The 17,747-nt window shown below is 43.8% G+C and overlaps 1 protein-coding gene across 1 annotated transcript in view; it reads left to right on the top strand.

Annotated features, from left to right (window-relative positions):
• The window catches only part of LOC307228702 (A-type potassium channel modulatory protein KCNIP2-like), an 18,349-nt gene extending 2,966 nt beyond the window's left edge, over window positions 1-15,383 (top strand). Inside the window, exons 2-9 of the mRNA XM_079998464.1 lie at window positions 5,348-5,450; window positions 5,858-5,978; window positions 10,375-10,444; window positions 11,354-11,424; window positions 13,672-13,779; window positions 14,006-14,110; window positions 14,264-14,326; window positions 14,419-15,383. Of these exons, the coding sequence (XP_079854590.1) occupies window positions 5,348-5,450; window positions 5,858-5,978; window positions 10,375-10,444; window positions 11,354-11,424; window positions 13,672-13,779; window positions 14,006-14,110; window positions 14,264-14,326; window positions 14,419-14,466 (689 nt within the window). The 3' untranslated portion in view covers window positions 14,467-15,383. The remainder of the gene's footprint in view (window positions 1-5,347; window positions 5,451-5,857; window positions 5,979-10,374; window positions 10,445-11,353; window positions 11,425-13,671; window positions 13,780-14,005; window positions 14,111-14,263; window positions 14,327-14,418) is intronic.
• The last annotated feature ends 2,364 nt before the right edge of the window (window positions 15,384-17,747 follow it).

Raw genomic sequence — 17,747 nt, 5'->3', positions numbered from 1 at the left:
GTTGTGGGAATAAGAAAACATGTTTTGAGTCATTGTAACTCGAACCACACTCCATCTGAGTAACTGCACAAAGAAAAGAAAGAGGAATTAATACAAATTGTCCCTAAAGATACTGCAGACGATGGAAATGTAAGTATTTCAAAAATAATTCTGCTGTGTTCCTTTTTAAAACAAAAACAAAAACAAAAAAAAAAACAACAAAAAACTATGCGGTAGATGGACTGTAGCCTGCGGCGTGCAATACGCTGTGTGTTTCTCCAAACAAAACCAAAGAAAATAGTGTTTTTATCGTAGATGTATTTATTTGTATGTTATTTTCCAACGTTTACATGAAACAAAGAATCCCTGCGTCCGAGAGTCCCAGTGCATCGCAGTGCGACGTCTGTGTCCCCCACAAGCTTGCAGCACGGCAACCAAAGTCTTTTAAATTCTTTTAAACGAGGCCTTGTAGATCTAATCGGAGTGAAGATTCAGCAACTGGATTGCTTATTTCACGCCTCAAATTTGTTCAGAAACAGATTTTGGTGGACTGCTAAGGTGAAATCAGTGAGTAGTTTCGCAGTACATAATACAAAACCCGGAAGCCTAGCTCCAACCCCATTGGCTCACAGAACCCAGAACTTGTGCTCAAGCCCCATTGGCTCACAGAACTCGGGGCCTAGGTAGGGTGGCTCCTCCCTCCTGGAACAAAATGGGATGTTAGAATGGCTGGAATACATAATCTGAAAGGTATTTTCAGCAAAAAACTTTAAAAACATGTTTTGGGGGCCTCAGAGACCTATATTAACTTGTGCAAAAAGGAGCATAACATGTCTCCTTTAACACTATGTCCTCCACCAGCAACTAACATTGAGATTCCCCATTGACTAGGTTGTGTAATGAAACTACTCCAGGGACAATAAAGTTAGACGGTTGTTCGATGTGTTTTCTGCCTTTTCTTTTTCTTTTTTTACAATTTTGAAATGACTTGTAACAGGTCAATACGTAAGGAAATATATAAGTTCTTCTTCCACTACTAAGGAAAAGCAACATCACAGGGTCGTAACCGGTGACATGGGAATACAATTTAACCGGTGATACATTATACTGTATTCCCATGTAATAATTGGTTAGGAAAACCATTATAACATTCTATTTCCATGCTGCAATAGTTCATTTGACTCACTATGACTCCCTTGTTTGCCTTTTGGTTTGGGCTCTGATGTCTATCCAGTACAATGTGACTTCTGCACTACACTGCTGTCTAGCGGTGGGGTAGCGGTGATGCTCACACTACTTATGAAATCATTCTGATGCTGTTTCATCTGACGCTGGATGGATGTTCGTCAACATCAGAGAGACACTGGCATTCAAGAGAGATCAAAAATCAAACTAAAATGTACATGAACATGGGCCTAAGCCCTTGGAAAGCATCATCAAATGTCATACCTAATTCTCAAATCCATGGAGGTCCAAAACTGTCAAACCTAATAATAAATGAGGGAATAAATAAATAGTGCCTAAAAGAATATTGAGAAATAAAAACATTTGTAAATTCCAGATTTGAAAAAATAAAATAGATGTCGATAAAATGCCGGCACATGTTGCCTAAAACTCAACAAACGAACAAAAGCAACCTGCCGGCTATTTCTGTAATCCCATGAATACATTTAATAGAATATAAAAATCGTCCGACTGTGTGCAGCTTGCAGCATTAGACACTGAACCATCATTGGTCTGTCAATGGGGATTTTGAGGCGTTGGCATAACAACACTAATCAACTGTACGCCGTCAAGCAGGGCGCACAATAAGGAGTGAAAGAGGCAGATGTGTGATCCGTGCAGCGGAGGCATGGGGAGAACCACCTCTGCAAAAAGGTGTTAAAATAAAAGGTGGCAGAGAAGGATTAGAAACTGGGGGAGGAGGAGACAAACAACTGAGACAAGCAACTGACAGGATGAAGAGGGAAAGTAGGAAAAGAAGAGAAGCGATCAAGGGAAGCATGAAACCATGAAGCAGATTCACCCTGCATGATTTTAACAATGCCACCTGGCTTTGGATAAAGGACTGCTGCTACAAGGAGATCCCCCTCAGGATAATAAAGCAACAGAGGCCATTGCAAACTAACCCAAACAAAACAACAGAACAGCAACTACGAGGGAGGCCCCCAGTGCAAGCAGGACTCTGCCCGGCAGACGAGGGGAGAGGAGGGTTAAAGAGAGCGTGGGGCCTGGAAACACGAACAAAGGAAGCTCTGTGTTTTTGAGTGATTATTGAGAAAGAGAAAATATTGAGGGTATTTACCTGGACGCTTCATGGACTAAGCAGCAAGGTGAAGCCACAACCACAAGACAAAAAAAAAAAAAAAAGAGCACAACAGGTTGATTCTTCCATGGAAATATAGGCGGTAAGAAAGAATGCCATGTAGCTTTATTTCTGTTGAGATTGACATTAAGATAAGAGTTATTATTTATTCACACTTTTATCAGCTTGTCAGTCCTCTGTGGATGATAGGGATGTAGAGATGGATGTTAATTTGTAGGTTCCACATATTAACAAATCCCTCTAAACCGCCACAGCGGAAGAAGGTCCTCAGAGAAGACGCCTGCAGCAGTGGAAGGACCGTCCAAAAAAAAAAAAAAAAAAAAACCCCCCCGATAATAATTTGGGATCGGACTGACAGAGGAGTCGTTCCCCTGTCCACAAGGAACGTTAGGAATGGAGCCACACAAGAGGAGATACTGCAGGCGGCTGCTCCACATGGGCAGACACCTCTACCGCTGGCTCACCGGAGCCATGTTGCCAGGTACTACCAGTCCGACGGGTGGGAGAGGGAGGAGAGGGAGAGAGGGGGGAGATGGAGAGAAGGAAGAAAAGAGGGAGGAGAGGTGGGGCAAGTACCACGAGAACAAAGGTTACGAGAGGGGGGAAAAGCATCAGGAGACAAAACTATTATTATTAGTCCATTTTGCCACCTGTACATCATTACTATAATACTATGTTATCATACTATTGAATTATAGATATTTCACTCTTCATTATTATACCAGCATATCATACCGTACCATAGCATTTAGTACATATATAAATGATATTACATATTATTATGGGACACTATTTACTGTATACTTATGGAGAAAGCTCCATGCGGCTGAATTTATGAAACACCTCAGAGTTGACTGCTGTTGTAGAAAAGAGATGTTTCAGTGAACATCTACTATGTACCCATATATAGTTGGTGGTGTGTTACAACCATCTATCATTAAGGTTTAGCACACAAAATGTAAAGCTGTCTGTCTCAAATGTCAACCCTCAACTCTCAAGTTCTGAAGCCCTCCTGGAGCAGCTTACATTTGCATTTATCCATTGATCAGACGCTTTTGTCCAAAGGGTCTTACATGAGAGACAAGAAACCATTTCATTACATTTCACTGCATATATGTATGAAAGTATGTATATGTATGTGACAAATAAAAAATCTTGAATCTTGAATCTTAAAACCATCAAAGCCAACATCGACCATTGGAGAAACCTGGAACTTAAGTAAGAAGAGGGCGACCAAAAAAGAGGATTATGCTGCTTTTAACACAAGTTAATATAGGTCTCTGAGGTGCCCAAAACATGTTTTTTATTTAAATTTTTTGCTGAAAAATACCACTCAGATTATGCACTCTAGGCTAACTTGCCCCGAAATCGATCGCATACCCGACGGTCTGTTGAAGTAGAAGGAGCCACCCTCCCAAGGCCCCGGGTTCTGTGAACCAATGGGGTTTGAGCTTCCCTTCCGGGTGACGTTGTATTTCGTCTTCATCTGATTTCACCTTATCAGTAGTAATCCACCAAAATCTGTTTCTGAGCAAATTTGAGGCAACATTTAACCAATCCAGTTTCTCAATCTTCACTCATTTCAGATCTACAAGGCCTGCTTTAAAAGTTTGCTCCGACTTTTGTTGCCGTGCGCACAGAAACGCACTGGGACACCAGAGGGATTTTTTGTGTCATGTAAACCTCGTAAATACAAGAAATACATCTGCAATAAAACACACATTTTTGAGTGGTTTTGTTTGGGAGAAACACACAGCAAATCATGCACAGCAGCCTACAGTCGATCTACCGCATACTATCTACAACATACCACACAGCAGAATAGCTTTTAAATACTTAAATTTCCATCATCTGCAGTTTCTTCACGGACAGTTTGTATTAATTCCTCTTTCTTTTAAAAGATTTGTGCTGGTCTACCCAGCAGTGCTTGTTATTCTCCATGTTATTTCTCCAGCTGGTGGAGTTACTTTCAGATGGGGGGTGGTTCTAATTCCACTGTGGGCCCTGTGACGTACAAACGGATCAAAAGATCTGAACGGGGTGTTTCAGGACATGTTTTCTGAAATAGCTCACAAAAAAACGGACTGCTTCAGTTTCTGTGTTAGAAGGCCCATCAGAGACTCAAATGTATGTGCACAAGCACTGAAAAAGTGAGTTTTGCAGAATAGGTCCCCTGAGCTCCTGTTTCTGAATTCAACCAGATACAAAGGTGTGGTGTGGGGTTGGTGTGTTTAAGCAGCCACACCTATCTTGGGTCTACGTAATTGGGCGCAGGATCAGGGTGGCAGTATGCCTGATGCCCATTAGAGCAATCAACAAGCAACAGGTCAATCCCCCCATCCCCACACACACACAGGTAGAGCCTTTGTCATAACAATGTTCCATCTGCTCCCCGCTTGTTACCTCTTGCCCACTCTCTACAATAAACTGGTGTGTTTGCAACATCTCTGCCTGCCTCTCTGTGTCGGAGGGCCCTGAAAACGCCACTAGGGTGGCATGTGCCAGGTGGATCGGCCACAAAGGGCTAGATGCTGTAGGGAATCACAATAAAATTGTGCTGTTCGTATTTTTTATTGCTTTTTTGTATGTTAGTGCAATTCTGCTTACCTCTTCGACCCGAGTTTTATGAAGCTCGGTAGTTAAAGGCTTTACAACGTGTTCTCTACCATAGGCACCTAGAGGGCACTTCTACAGTGTTCTTTGGACCAAAGGGTGGTGCAGGTCACTGTTTGTATGTGTGCACATATGGTTCTCCATCTCAGCTCCCTAAGTCTTAAAAAGAAACAAGTAAAAACAGCAAACACAGAGTCCTGAAAGCTCTGATAAAATTACCATCTTGACCCTAGTTTACAACAGTTTAACTATATTTTTTCTGCTCAAATCGGTCAAAAGCCAGGTCAGCAAATTGATTCACAACGTTGTAACGTTTTGCATGGATAAGCAATTTAAAATGGGTTGTAGTTTGGCAGATGTTCCAATTGTACATCTAGACTGTTCCATCCTTCCTAAAGCTTTGCTGTGATTGGTTGTTGTTGTTTCCAGGGAACCTACCGTCCAAACCACATAAAAAGACCATAAAGCAGAGGTTTCTCAAACTGCTGCCGTGCTGCCGCTCTGACTCCAGCCCGTCGCTCAATCAAAGCAAGTTCCACAGAGACTGAAGAAACTCACACTTCACACCTCCCTCTCTTGGTGGAAAATTACAACCTTTTGCTTTGGATTTCCTACTCTTTCCCTCTCTCACCCTCTCTCAGTTAAATTCAACTCAATTCAATTAAATTCAATTGTTACATTTACATTGCCAAAGCAAATGGAAAACATAAATTCTAAAATTCAATGTAAAAAATAAAAAATAAATACAAAAAAAGTCGATTTTGCAGTAAATTATATATGCGCACAAATGAGTGAGGATAACCTAAAATAAAGATAGAACATTTTAAACACCCCCCACCCCATTATCTCCCGTCTCCTCCTCCTCTCCTTCCCCTCTGCAGTGAATAGTTTTGGGTCTAACTTCTCCGTTTTTTTGGGGGTGTGTGTCCTTCCAGACAGCGAGGGCGACGACGGTGAGCTGTCCACGGTGTGCTACCGACCAGAGGGACTGGACACGCTCACGCAGCGAACCAGCTTCAACCGGAAGGAGCTGCAGGTTCTCTACCGGGGATTCAAAAACGTCAGTCACACATTCGCGGCCACTGATTTTTCAACTTTCAATGTCCTCCGTATTCTTTGAGTTGTCTTGGTACTTTCGTGACCCATCTGTGTGTATTTATTTATCTATTTATTTATTTATTTGTTTGTTTGTTTGTTTGTTTATTTATTTACCAAATCTTTTTATTGAATTTTCTGGAGACGTGGCAAAGCCAGTATATCAAATGCAGGACATGGTAAGGTGTCTGTAACAGAAAAAGCAAAGAATAAGAACCACCCACCCTCCCCCCACCCCACATTGGTCATGGTCACAAAAAATGAAATAAAACAAATAAGTAAATAAAATGAAGCATAAAGTGGAATGAGACGATGAATATGTAGTAAATGTGATTACGTACACCAAATAACTTATTGCTAAATGAAAATAAAATAGTAATAATAATAATAATCGGTATAAATATAGCTGCAGGCAGCAATACACAGGGTACAATTTAGTTGTGTTGAGTGCGGTTTACAGTTTCCCAGGTCCTCTGAAATTTTCCGAGTTTACTTGAACGCAGCATGGACCCACCCCGGACTGTCGTCTCCTGGTTGCTCGTCTCGCGGAGCAACCAGGAGCGCAACCCTCCTGTCTTTAAAACAACCGTTTATGTTTTGCCTGACAACTTCTCATTGATAGAACTCAGTGTGTTGTCTGTGGAAATAGAGCTGCACTTTCAGTGACGGGTGGCCGTTCGTTGCCACGTCGGGCACGTAATTTATTCGTATAGTGTTTTCCTTGCATTACATTTTCAATAAGTTACGTTTCCACGAAATACGAAAAACGCTGTGATATTTCTGTGCCTAATTACCACTGCGCAGCTTTTATCTATCCGACGCCTTGCTGGATCTTGAATGCATCACTCAGTCGCACATTTCAGTGTTGTTGAGGGACGCGGTGACAAATTTTTAAGGATTACATTTTTTATTTTTATTATTAATCCGGCAAAATAATGTGGACCACGGATTTAAAATATCAATCGAACAGCTCTACAGACATCTACCAGGTGTGGAGCTATGTAAATATACACTTGAATCGATAGTTGGTAACGTCAAAAGACTACAGAGTGACTGATTCCACGTTGCACACGGGACACTGTCCAACTGGACATTCTCAATCGGAATCTGTACATTTATAGTAAATAACCCACCTAGATATATCTGAGTTTCATTTGTCTAGTAGTGGTATTTTTGAGGAACTAACTCCTTCAAGGATTTGAAGGAGTTAGTGACAAACACCCCAAGTATCTGAATCACTCTAACACCCTCTTAAAGGGGAGTGTGGATTGGGGAAGTGTCTTCGCCAAATGGTTTACGAGAAATACTTTGCTTTTTCGGAGACTTAATTGTCACCTGATACGCGACCAAATTGATCCAAAATTGACAATATTTGGGGGAAGGGAGGAGAAGGTCGTCCTCGTAAAGGGAAAGTAAAGCCGTGACGAGTGATGCCCTCAAACCCATCATGGCTTCGGAGCCAGATGGCTTGACATTCGATAGCTATATTGAACAAAAGGGTTTAGTGAAAGTGGGAAATCCCTGACGTGTCCCGTGTTGAAGAGGGAAAGGCGCTGATTGAATGCCGTTGGTGTGTACAGATGCAAGCACACAAAGGTTAAATCCAGGCGATCAATTTAGAATCAAAGTCTAAGGAGTGTTAGACAGGGGAGAATCCATAATGTTAAGTAACCTCCTTGTGTCGAAAAAAAAGTGTCTCTCTAATGTAAAGCCCTTTTGGTCCCGGGAAATTATGACTGGCATTACACACACACAAGGCGGAGGGACAGGATTTTGGCCAGTATCTAACAATCTATATTTAAAAGCGAAAATTAGTCTGAAGCTACTGCAGGAAGTAGGGTCCTTATCTTTCTTCAGAAGCAAAGAGATAAACACAATAGACCAAGTCGTTGGTACTCGGCCGTCCTGAAAGGAATCATTGCACATCCTCGTGAGAATCGGAACTACCTTAACAATGTAGGATAGGCCTTGTAAAATTCGACTGTGAAGCTGTGGGGGCGTGGGGACTTCCCGTTTTGCATTGATTGGATCGCTCTCGGTATCTCTATGGTGGAAACGGAGCTACCTAATTCCCCGACGATGGTTTCATCGAATTTGGGTTATGTTAATGAGTCATTGGGATTGGGGGTCGTTGCGGAAATCGAGGGGCATTCAGAAGTGTAAAGGTTGGCGGAGTACTCCGAGAAAAGACCTATTAATTTCAGCCGGATCAGAGATCAGACGACCACTGGGCGATTTGATTCTGGTAATCCCTGTTCAAAGGAGCGTTTGAAGCAATTGTCTCTCTGTTCCGAGTGCAATAGAAGTCGTGTTTTTTTTTAATACGGTGGTTTTATGGCAGCCCAGCCTCCTCAACCTTTCTCAATCGGGAAATATAGGAGCTGACCGGCCCTCAGACAGAGTCTTTCAGAGCCTCCGACAGAGGGCCACTACCGACATCAGGAGTATCATTAAATCCAGTATAGGAACGAATATGTACAGCAACAAAGCTTTTAAACGCTCACTATGCGACAGAAAGTGAGAGCTGAATTTCCATAAAGTACGGAGGGGGGAGTGTCAATCTAACCAGTGTCAACCAAATTGATGTCAACCAAAGTAGGGGCATGATCTGAGGTAGCTACAGGATGGTATTCGCCTGAACTGACAAGATGTAAAGAAATCAATTTGTGAGAGTGTGTGGTGTACGTGGGGAAAAAAAGGAGAACGGGGGTTTTTAAATCTCCAAGGGCCTGAGATTCCAAATTAGGATGGAAGGACTCTAATCTTATAGACAATTATTTGGTATAACCAAACAATTGTCTATAAGATTATAGTTTTTTTATGGTTTTGTGAAAAGCGGGACAAGTTATATTTTTCCGAGTTTTCATTAAACGCAGAATCGGCTCAAGTTGTCTGTCTGCAAACGCAATGCAGTCCACAGGGCGCAGGTTGCTGGATGCGAATGACCTCCGAGAGACAAAGCTTGGGCTTTTATAACTTGGGATGATTCGGTCACAAAGAACCCCGCTCCTAACTAATCAAGTAACGCCAGGGTTTCTTCAACTTCCGGTAAATTTGAGACAGTTTTTCACTAATTTCTGCTCCAAATGTGCGACAAGACGTCCGAAACATCTCAACCATGTGCGTACTGCAGTTGCCGTGTTTCGGATACGTATAGCCCAAAAAATGCCAAGAAGATTAATAATTATTAAAATCCAAGCAAAAACAACAGGGTTCCAGCCCAAATGTGAGTGTAACCCAGAGACGATCCGAGGTCATCCAATAAGGTAGAACAACAAACCGAACATATTGAATTACCTTGGGCCGGATAGCTGTTGATGGCTACCAGCACAGACCGACCCACACAGTCAGCAAATGTTTTCCTACCTCCCTCCTTCATTACGATGGTGAGCCTGCCAGGAAACAGCAGGGCTGGCTTGAGGCCTGTGTTGTAGAGCTCCGACAGCACCTCTCGGTATTTGTAGCCTTGTTCCCTCGCCTCCAGAGCCAAGTCCTCGTAGATGGCGATGGGAGTGCCTTGATATTGTAGCTTGCCTCTCGTAGCCCGGGCTTCGCGGATGAACTTTTTCCTTCCGTTGGTGCCTGTGTAGCCGGATGGTGACATGCCTCGGTCTCTGTCCCGGCCTGGGTTTGTCAGAAAGTGCCCGATGAGCCCTATCACAGGGGGCGCAAATTGCCCGATCGCTCCCTCAGGGCAAAGGACCCAAACCGTGCTTGCGTACTTGATCAACGATATCATATTATTTCTGAAGGCTGGATGGGGGGAGGGGAGAGAGAGAGGCGGGAAAGGAAGGGCTGAGCGCATCAATACACTATGCACAGCTGTACAATGAATTAAGATATTACCCATTTTAAATAGAAAGTGAAAATGTGGCGTTCAATGCTGATGGTGTGACGGGCCGCCACCAATAAATCAATGTATGGGAAACACTGAGGCTAACGCTGGACTCAAGCGAAGCATCTTCTGAACACGGTCCGACGCTGGAGCTGGAATGTGGTCTGGCTTTGCCTCGAGTGTCGAGATGGTTTCCCTAAAGTGGGTGGAGAGGGCTTTTCGGTGTTCTTCTAGGAGGCGAGCTATGGACGCCATGTTGAGGTCGTTGCTGGCTTCCCCGGGAGATTGGATTCGATGATTTGTTCTTTTTTGCTTTGTTTGGTTGATTTGGCTGCCATATTTCCGTGATATGTTCCTCAAAATGACTGTGTCATCCCTTTGTTTGCGAGTTAAAGTGGAATTACGGGGTTTTGGAAGGTTAATCAAATATAGGTTGCGGTAGCAAGACTTAGTGTGTCTACTCCATCGTACCAGACCGCAAGTGTGTGCATTTTCTAACCCTACTTTTCGTGGCTGTCCTCTGCAGGAGTGTCCCAGCGGCGTGGTGAACGAGGAGACTTTTAAAACCATCTACTCGCAGTTCTTCCCACAGGGAGGTCAGTTTCCAGTCTGTCTTCGTCTTTTCCGCCCGCTCCCGATGCAGAAAGCATTAAAGAAGATTCTTTATTGTCACACGGCGCGCACATGCACACACACACACACACACACACACACACACACACACACACACACACACACACACACACACACACACACACACAGCTTCAAATGGTGGCGGGTGAAACTTGTTTTCTGCATTTAACCCATCCTGGTGTGTCCTTCCTCCGGGGGGCAGCCAGGAGCAGTGGGCAGTGTACAGCGACGCGCCTGGGGACCAACTCCAAACGTCCATCGCTGGTCAGACGATGACGTTCTGCATGTTTTTGGGTGGGGGTCCTTACCGATGCTCTATGGAGGAAACCCCATGTGAGCACGGGGAGAACATGCAAACTCTACATAGAAAGGCCCCTAATCAGGAGATAACCCACCTGAGCACGGTGCCAACAGTGACCCAGGCAGGATTCGACCCCATTGCAAGCAGTGTGCCACTATGCCTATGAAGTTAGTTCTCTGACCAGGAATCAAGCCGGGGCCGCATCGGTGAAAGTGCCGAGTCCTTATTTCTAACCACTCGACCACCAGGGACATTTTATACATATATACTGCATAACGTACAGTATATCACATATTTCCTACGTCAATATAAAGATGATTACGCAGGGAATTGGGAATCCTCAATGACATCATAGACAAACACCAAATCCCCATCCTGCTCCCAAAAGGAAGCTATATCTGTTGATCATCACTTTCGTCAATGTCTCTTTGAAAATATTTGATTGTTGAATTCAGAGTTTCATCAGGGATATCAAGACACAATGCAATATAATCTGTCTCATTAGTGTCAACATATGGAATATGTGGAATTGTGGAATGTGACTGCTATTCATGTTTTTTCCTCACGTCAGATTCCAGTATGTACGCTCACTTCCTGTTCCAAGCGTTTGACATACAAAACAACGGAACCATCAGCTTCGAGGTGAGTTTTGTGCTCTCCACCACCACCTTGGGAGTCTCTACCCACCTGTATGGGTTTAGAGAGGAGTCTTTCCAACAGTGGGGCGCCGATATGGCACGTGTCTTTATTAATTGTTATAAACAGAAAGGCACGCTGGCCAAAACAGGAACATAAAATAGCAGCAAAAATAATCTGTGCCAGGGTCCGTGTGGCTCGCGATCTGGTCCGCAGGGTCACGGCTCCTGCACCAGGCGATCCCCACTGCAACATAAAGCGACGCATAAGAAAGGTCTTCCAGCCAGGTCCGACCAATCAGCGCTAATGAGGCTGATTAGGCGGACCCGGTACAGATGCGCCATGGCAGGAAGAAGCCAGCGCTGTCACCTAAAGACCTAAAGCCACGCCCCCTTATCTGCCACATACTCCCACCACCCGAATTGGGCCGGGAAATCGAGGTGACCGGCCATCGGGTTATGGTGAGCCACCTGGAAAAGCATTTCCTGGCTCTTTTCGGAACCAACAACTGGCTCATTTTCGCTTCTGACTAAGTATCATGGCTCACTTGAACCTGTCCCTAATCACAGAGAAATAGGGATGAGTGAGCGTAGTGTCAGGGCGCACCAATTTACCATCGATTTTAACTACCCGCTCAAAGGCGAAGTGTAGGGTATTGTCCCGCGATTGCTGTAGCAGAGAATCATCCGTGGAAGAGTCACTGGGACCGGGGAAGACTGGGACTCCTTTGCTCCGACCCTGTGGCAATCACACACACGGTCCCTCAGTGTCACCGTGCGCCACCAACACACACATTTCACTACTGATCATGAGCGCACCCCTCCAGCCTCCCTTATTAAAGTGTCAAGCCCTGGCCAATCCGATCCCAAAATCATGGAGGGCGACATGCTTTTTCCCTTGTAATGAATTTCGAGCCGTACCATCGGATACGGGTGAATATCACCATGCACACAGCAAATCTCCACCGGTGACACCCCTCCACCAAAGCCCTGGGTCAAACCAGGCATTGCTGGACCATGGTCCGAGAACAGCCAGAGTGCAGCAAACCCTGATGTCTACCCCCTTGTACTCTTACCGGAATGTTGGAGGTCCATTTCCGACCGGGGGAGGGGCCCAGCGGACCAGGGACTTGAACCACCTGTCCAACCTCCATTATGGTGCGCTTCCACTGAATCCCGAGTGGGTCCTGGGGGCGGACGCAGTGGACCCCTAGACATTCTCCTCTGGGGCGCCGGGATGGGCTGGGGACCTGGCGAAGCCTGCATGGGTCTTGGGGCCGGACGCGGGGCTGGTCCTCCTGCTGGCTCCCAGTTGGCGTGTTGGTCGCACCGCGGACTAGCACCTCCTCCTCTCTGTGGCCCTCCTGCCTCGCCTCCTGGAGACAGCGGCGGGGCTGTGGTGGGGCTGTGGTGGGGCTGTGGTGGGGCTGTGGTGGGGCTGCGGTGGCGCCTCCGGGCGGTGCAGGGCCAGGACAGATCAGGTCCTCCGAGGAGACGGAGGAGAGGGAAGCCCTGCCCCAAGGGCCAGGAGGTTTGACACTGTCACACTGGCGATGACGCGGTCAAGCTGGCAGCGAGGGAAGTCTCGTCATCCAGCTCGACGAGGTGGTTCAACAACCAGTGGTTCGACTCCTGGATGCCGTTCATCCGCCGTCCTGCCCCTTCCAACCCTAACCCTGTTCAGGCACCACTTGTGGAGTCTCTATCCACCAGTACAGGTTTAGGGAGGGAGTCTTTCCGGCAGTGGGGCACCGACATGGTGTGTGTCTTTACTAATTATTATAAAGAAAAAGACCTGCTGGCCACAATGGGAAGATAAAATAGCAACAAAAACAATTGGTGTCAGGGTCCGTGTGGCTCGCGATCTGGTCCCCAGCCACCGGTCCGTGGCTCGTGATCTGGTGCATCTCCTGCATCAGGCGATGACCACTGCGAGACAAAAAAACACATAAGGCACATAACCTTTGTCAGGCTAAACATGACTGAGACTTATTGAACGATAATTAAGGGAGCTTTATTTATTTATTTTTACAGATATTTTTCTTTCAGTTTCACTTTTTCTCCAGCCCCCCCACGAAGGCTTTGGTTCTGCGCACAGCTATATTCTGTGTTTTCAGAGATTATTTTGGCCCCAGGGCCCACAGCGGCGGGCTCTACCACATTGCTGTGTCCTGCTCCTTCCATTCCACTGCCTCTCCTCTCTTGACTTTTGACTCTCTGGCTCCAACAATCTGTCTCCTAATGTCCTTCATAGGACTTTGTGATGGGTCTGTCAATCATCCTGCGAGGCTCAGTCACCGATAAACTCAACTGGGCCTTCAACCTGTATGACCTCAACAAGGATGGATGCATCACCAAAGAGGTATTCACAACACTCTCTATAACCCCACCACCCCCTGTGTTTTTGTGTTTTGGTGTCAAAGTTGTCTGAGGTCTGTCTAGCAATGGGATATATGGTATTTAGCCATCAAGGCCAGGGGAGGGTGCTTGGAGAAAATGTCAGTGTTGCTTCAAATGAAATGTCTTGAATGTGCCGCTCTACCACTTTTCCTCCTTTGGATGTTTTTCCCTTTCCTTGTTCTTTCCAGGAGATGATGGACATCATGCATTCCATCTATGACATGATGGGGAAGTACACGTTCCCCTGCATGAAGGACAACGCTCCCAAGGAGCACGTTGAGAACTTCTTCAGGGTAAAGCCTCTCACAAACAAACCAAGTTTATGACGTATTTTGAGGCAGTGGTTGGGAGGTTTTTGTTTTGCTAAAAAAAATCTGATGATCCTTACTGTTTAGTTTCATTTGAACCTATATTCTTAAGGTTATTTTGTTGTCTAATCCTTCCAGAAAATGGACACAAACAACGACGGAGTGGTCACCATCGAGGAGTTCTTAGATGCCTGTCACAAGGTCTTTTTGGTTTTTATCTCATTATGCAGCGTTACATGAACACAACTAATACATTGTGTATTTAATAACTCTTCATGCTTCTTCGTCCACAGGATGAGAACATCATGCAGTCCATGCATATGTTTGACAATGTGATCTAAAGGTTTTTTGACGATCTTCCCTTCTCCCTGGAACTTCCACGGCTCCACTCAGAGAGTGGGCAGACAAAACCTAAAGATATGACCCAAAATTGAGCTGCGTCTGGAATGGCTTACTACATACTGCATGTGGGTACTATTGTCCACTGTACTTTAGCTTGGACATACTACATCGTCATGTCAGCACTACACTTCCTTTCAGAACATTGAGGGTTGATGACATCATTGCAGAAAAAACGTTTACTGGTGTCTTGAGCTCACAATGCATTGTAGGATACACTTGCCAATGTAGTGTTCAGTGTATTTGACCTTACAATACACTATACACTTAGTAAACACCTATTTGGCTTACTTTATAGTGTGCTAGTACAGTATGCCATTTCGGACACAGCATTTATTTTTTTCTATAGACTATCCAACGGGACAAATTTCTCATTCCCTACAGATTTTGATGGAATAAGTCAAGTTGGATTCTTATTTCTAGCAGCTATATTACAGAATTTGTGTGTAAAGATGCCTCATGGCTGCCTGGTTACAGGATGCAACTGGGTAGGCAAAGATAAACGCATAAGAAGGAACTTCACAACTTCAGTGTGTCATGCTGCCGGATATGAAGATGAACATACTTTTTTATTGCATGTATATTTTGAAAAAAAGTGGTGAGGGTGTAAGCAATAAATGTAGCTCAAGTATTTTCATGATGTAAGTATATTGTCTTATACTTCACACAGATGAAAACATATTCATAAGCATGTGTACAAACAGTTTGTTCAGATAAGGAGAAAACTAAGCAATAATTTAACAGATTTCAAGTGATGTTTTAGAATATTTCTTGTGTCAAAGTATTATTTTACAATTTAGTGATTACCTTTATCACGTATATTATGAATGCATGATGTTTCTGTCACTGTGAAGATAGAGGGGGGACTTATACAATGTTAAAAAGAGTGAATGTTTTCTACCTTGACATGGTGGTGATAATGTAAATGAATTAAAACACAGTTTATGTACAATGTACAATGTGAATACTTTGTTACTGGAAAAAGTGGAATTTGGTGCGAGACCAAGCTACTTAATAATTAAAACCACAAGAAAAGCTTATTTTGTGTAAGAATGGTAAGAAGAGGAAATAGTGACACCTAGTGTCACCTGGATAACAAACATCATAATCGGACATTAAAAGCTCAACTTAAAATGTGCACAGTAACAGTAACAACAGCAGATGTATGAAGGAAGGAACGAAAATAAGCAATATATTCTCCTGCAGGAATTGAACATACAGTATAGGTTTGTTATTGTTGTTTTTGTGTAACCATATTGTATTACTGAAGGGTTGAGTTACCTATTTGACTGATTTAAGTTGAACCAAAATCCAAATTCTGTGCCTTTTTGGAGTTATCTAAACTGCATAGAAATGTAAATAACTACAACAGAAATAACTAGATAAAACAGATATAATAAAGAGATAACTTTGGGTCAAGCATTTTTTAAGTTTGGTTAAGAAAAACGCAACACACCAATAATAATATCATATGATATCACACCAATAATCCACTGATAAAAATTGGTTTAATATATTCTTTATAAAAAAAACCCCTAAGTAGAAAGACAATTATCTGTCAGTAGTTTACTCTTGTACTAGGAGTGTCACCTGCTAAATAAATATTTAATGTGGATTAATCAAGTTGTCATCTAAAATGACAACACCTTGAAACACCAAAATGAAATTACTTACCTACACATGAATGCAATGATATTAAATAGTTTCTTTAGATTTATTGTTTAAAAAGGCAGAATCTTTCAATAGTTCCATGGTCCCAGGTCCAGGTCCCAGGTTCCTATTGATCTTAGTCACTGATATACAATGATATAATATTAGCCAGATAATCACCAGTAAGTGAAAATAGGGGAAAGTCCTTTAAAGTTCTACTAAGTCTTGGTTCTCTCCTACTGCATGAGTTCACAGAAATAATAGGAATAAAAATAAGACCGCTACCTTAATAATTTACTTGTCACATCATAGTGGGTTAAGTTTGCATCTTGAAGAACATCAGAAATGTGTGTTATGAAGGCATTAAACAAGGTGTGAGCAGGGGCACTGTACAAGCCAGCCACTGTCGAGCCAGCTTTGGCAGTGGATTAAATTATCCCTTTCCTCATATAAAATGAAAGCTACATGATTATCATTACAAAATAAAATCGTTTTGCATAGATTAGCCACCCAAAAGCATATCCACCCCAACACACACACACACACGCACACACACACACAGACACACACACACTACACGGACACGCACGTGCACACACACTTTGATTATTCTCAAAAAAACGTGTATTGTAATTTTCCATAATAAGTATCATCAGCATCAAAAAACTATGAAACAGATAAGAACTGTTAAAATTATTCCATCGCATAGTCAGTGATAACTGCATACATTACAGTAGGATGAGAAGCAAAGCTCTAGTAACAACTTATACGATTCTTTTCTTGTGACGTCTACGCCTCCTTTTCTGCTGCTTCTCCTTTTGGTCTGCAAGAAAAAATAGTTACATAAGTCACTTTTCCAGCACATGAACCAGTTCAGGAACCAGGAAGTTAGTTCTCGGTTCTCAGGAACTCAGGCCTTTTCCCGTGAACTCTTTAAGGGAATGCTGAGGTTCTGGACCTAAATGGTTTCTAGTTTCATTCCTGTATTTTGGTGGAAAAGCAACCCAACCCAGCTCAAGCAGACATGCACAGTTTGCACACTACACATGGGCCTGCTGCACTGCAACCAGAGCCTAATGGTGCTGCTGCCCCCTGCAGGTAAAAGAGGAAGCATAGCATTAAAGGGGTTCGTATAACGCTCCACCTGTTGAAATTTTGGTCTAGTAGAGGACTTGGGTGGAGAAGGTCTACTTTCATACCTTATTGCCCTCTCAGCAAACTTCGCCGATGTCGCAGCCTTTAGATTTGGCTTGTGCATAGAGCACATTCTTTATATTGTGTTTTTAAAGATTGTGTTTTAGAGTGTTATGTTCTTGTATGTTACGTGTCTCTGGTATGCTTGTGTAAAATAATGCACAAACCGAGCGGGCCTGCGAGGTCCTGGTCTGCCGTTCAGACTTGAAGTGCGAGCGCCACAATGGCTGCATCTACGCCTGCCTAGAGTCTGTCCAGGCTCTGTCATGTGGGTACAACACACCGCAGTGTCTGGACACATGACACTGTGTTTTGCTGAAACGCACTTGCGGCGGACCAAGCGGCATGGTCAAGCACCGGCTGTGGACCACAGCACGGT

Source organism: Zeus faber (assembly GCF_960531495.2).
Source record: "Zeus faber genome assembly, chromosome: 4".
In the NCBI taxonomy this organism is placed as follows: Eukaryota; Metazoa; Chordata; class Actinopteri; order Zeiformes; family Zeidae; genus Zeus; species Zeus faber.
The sequence above is the reverse complement of the archived record's forward strand: the minus strand, read 5'-3'. Positions and strand labels throughout refer to the sequence as shown.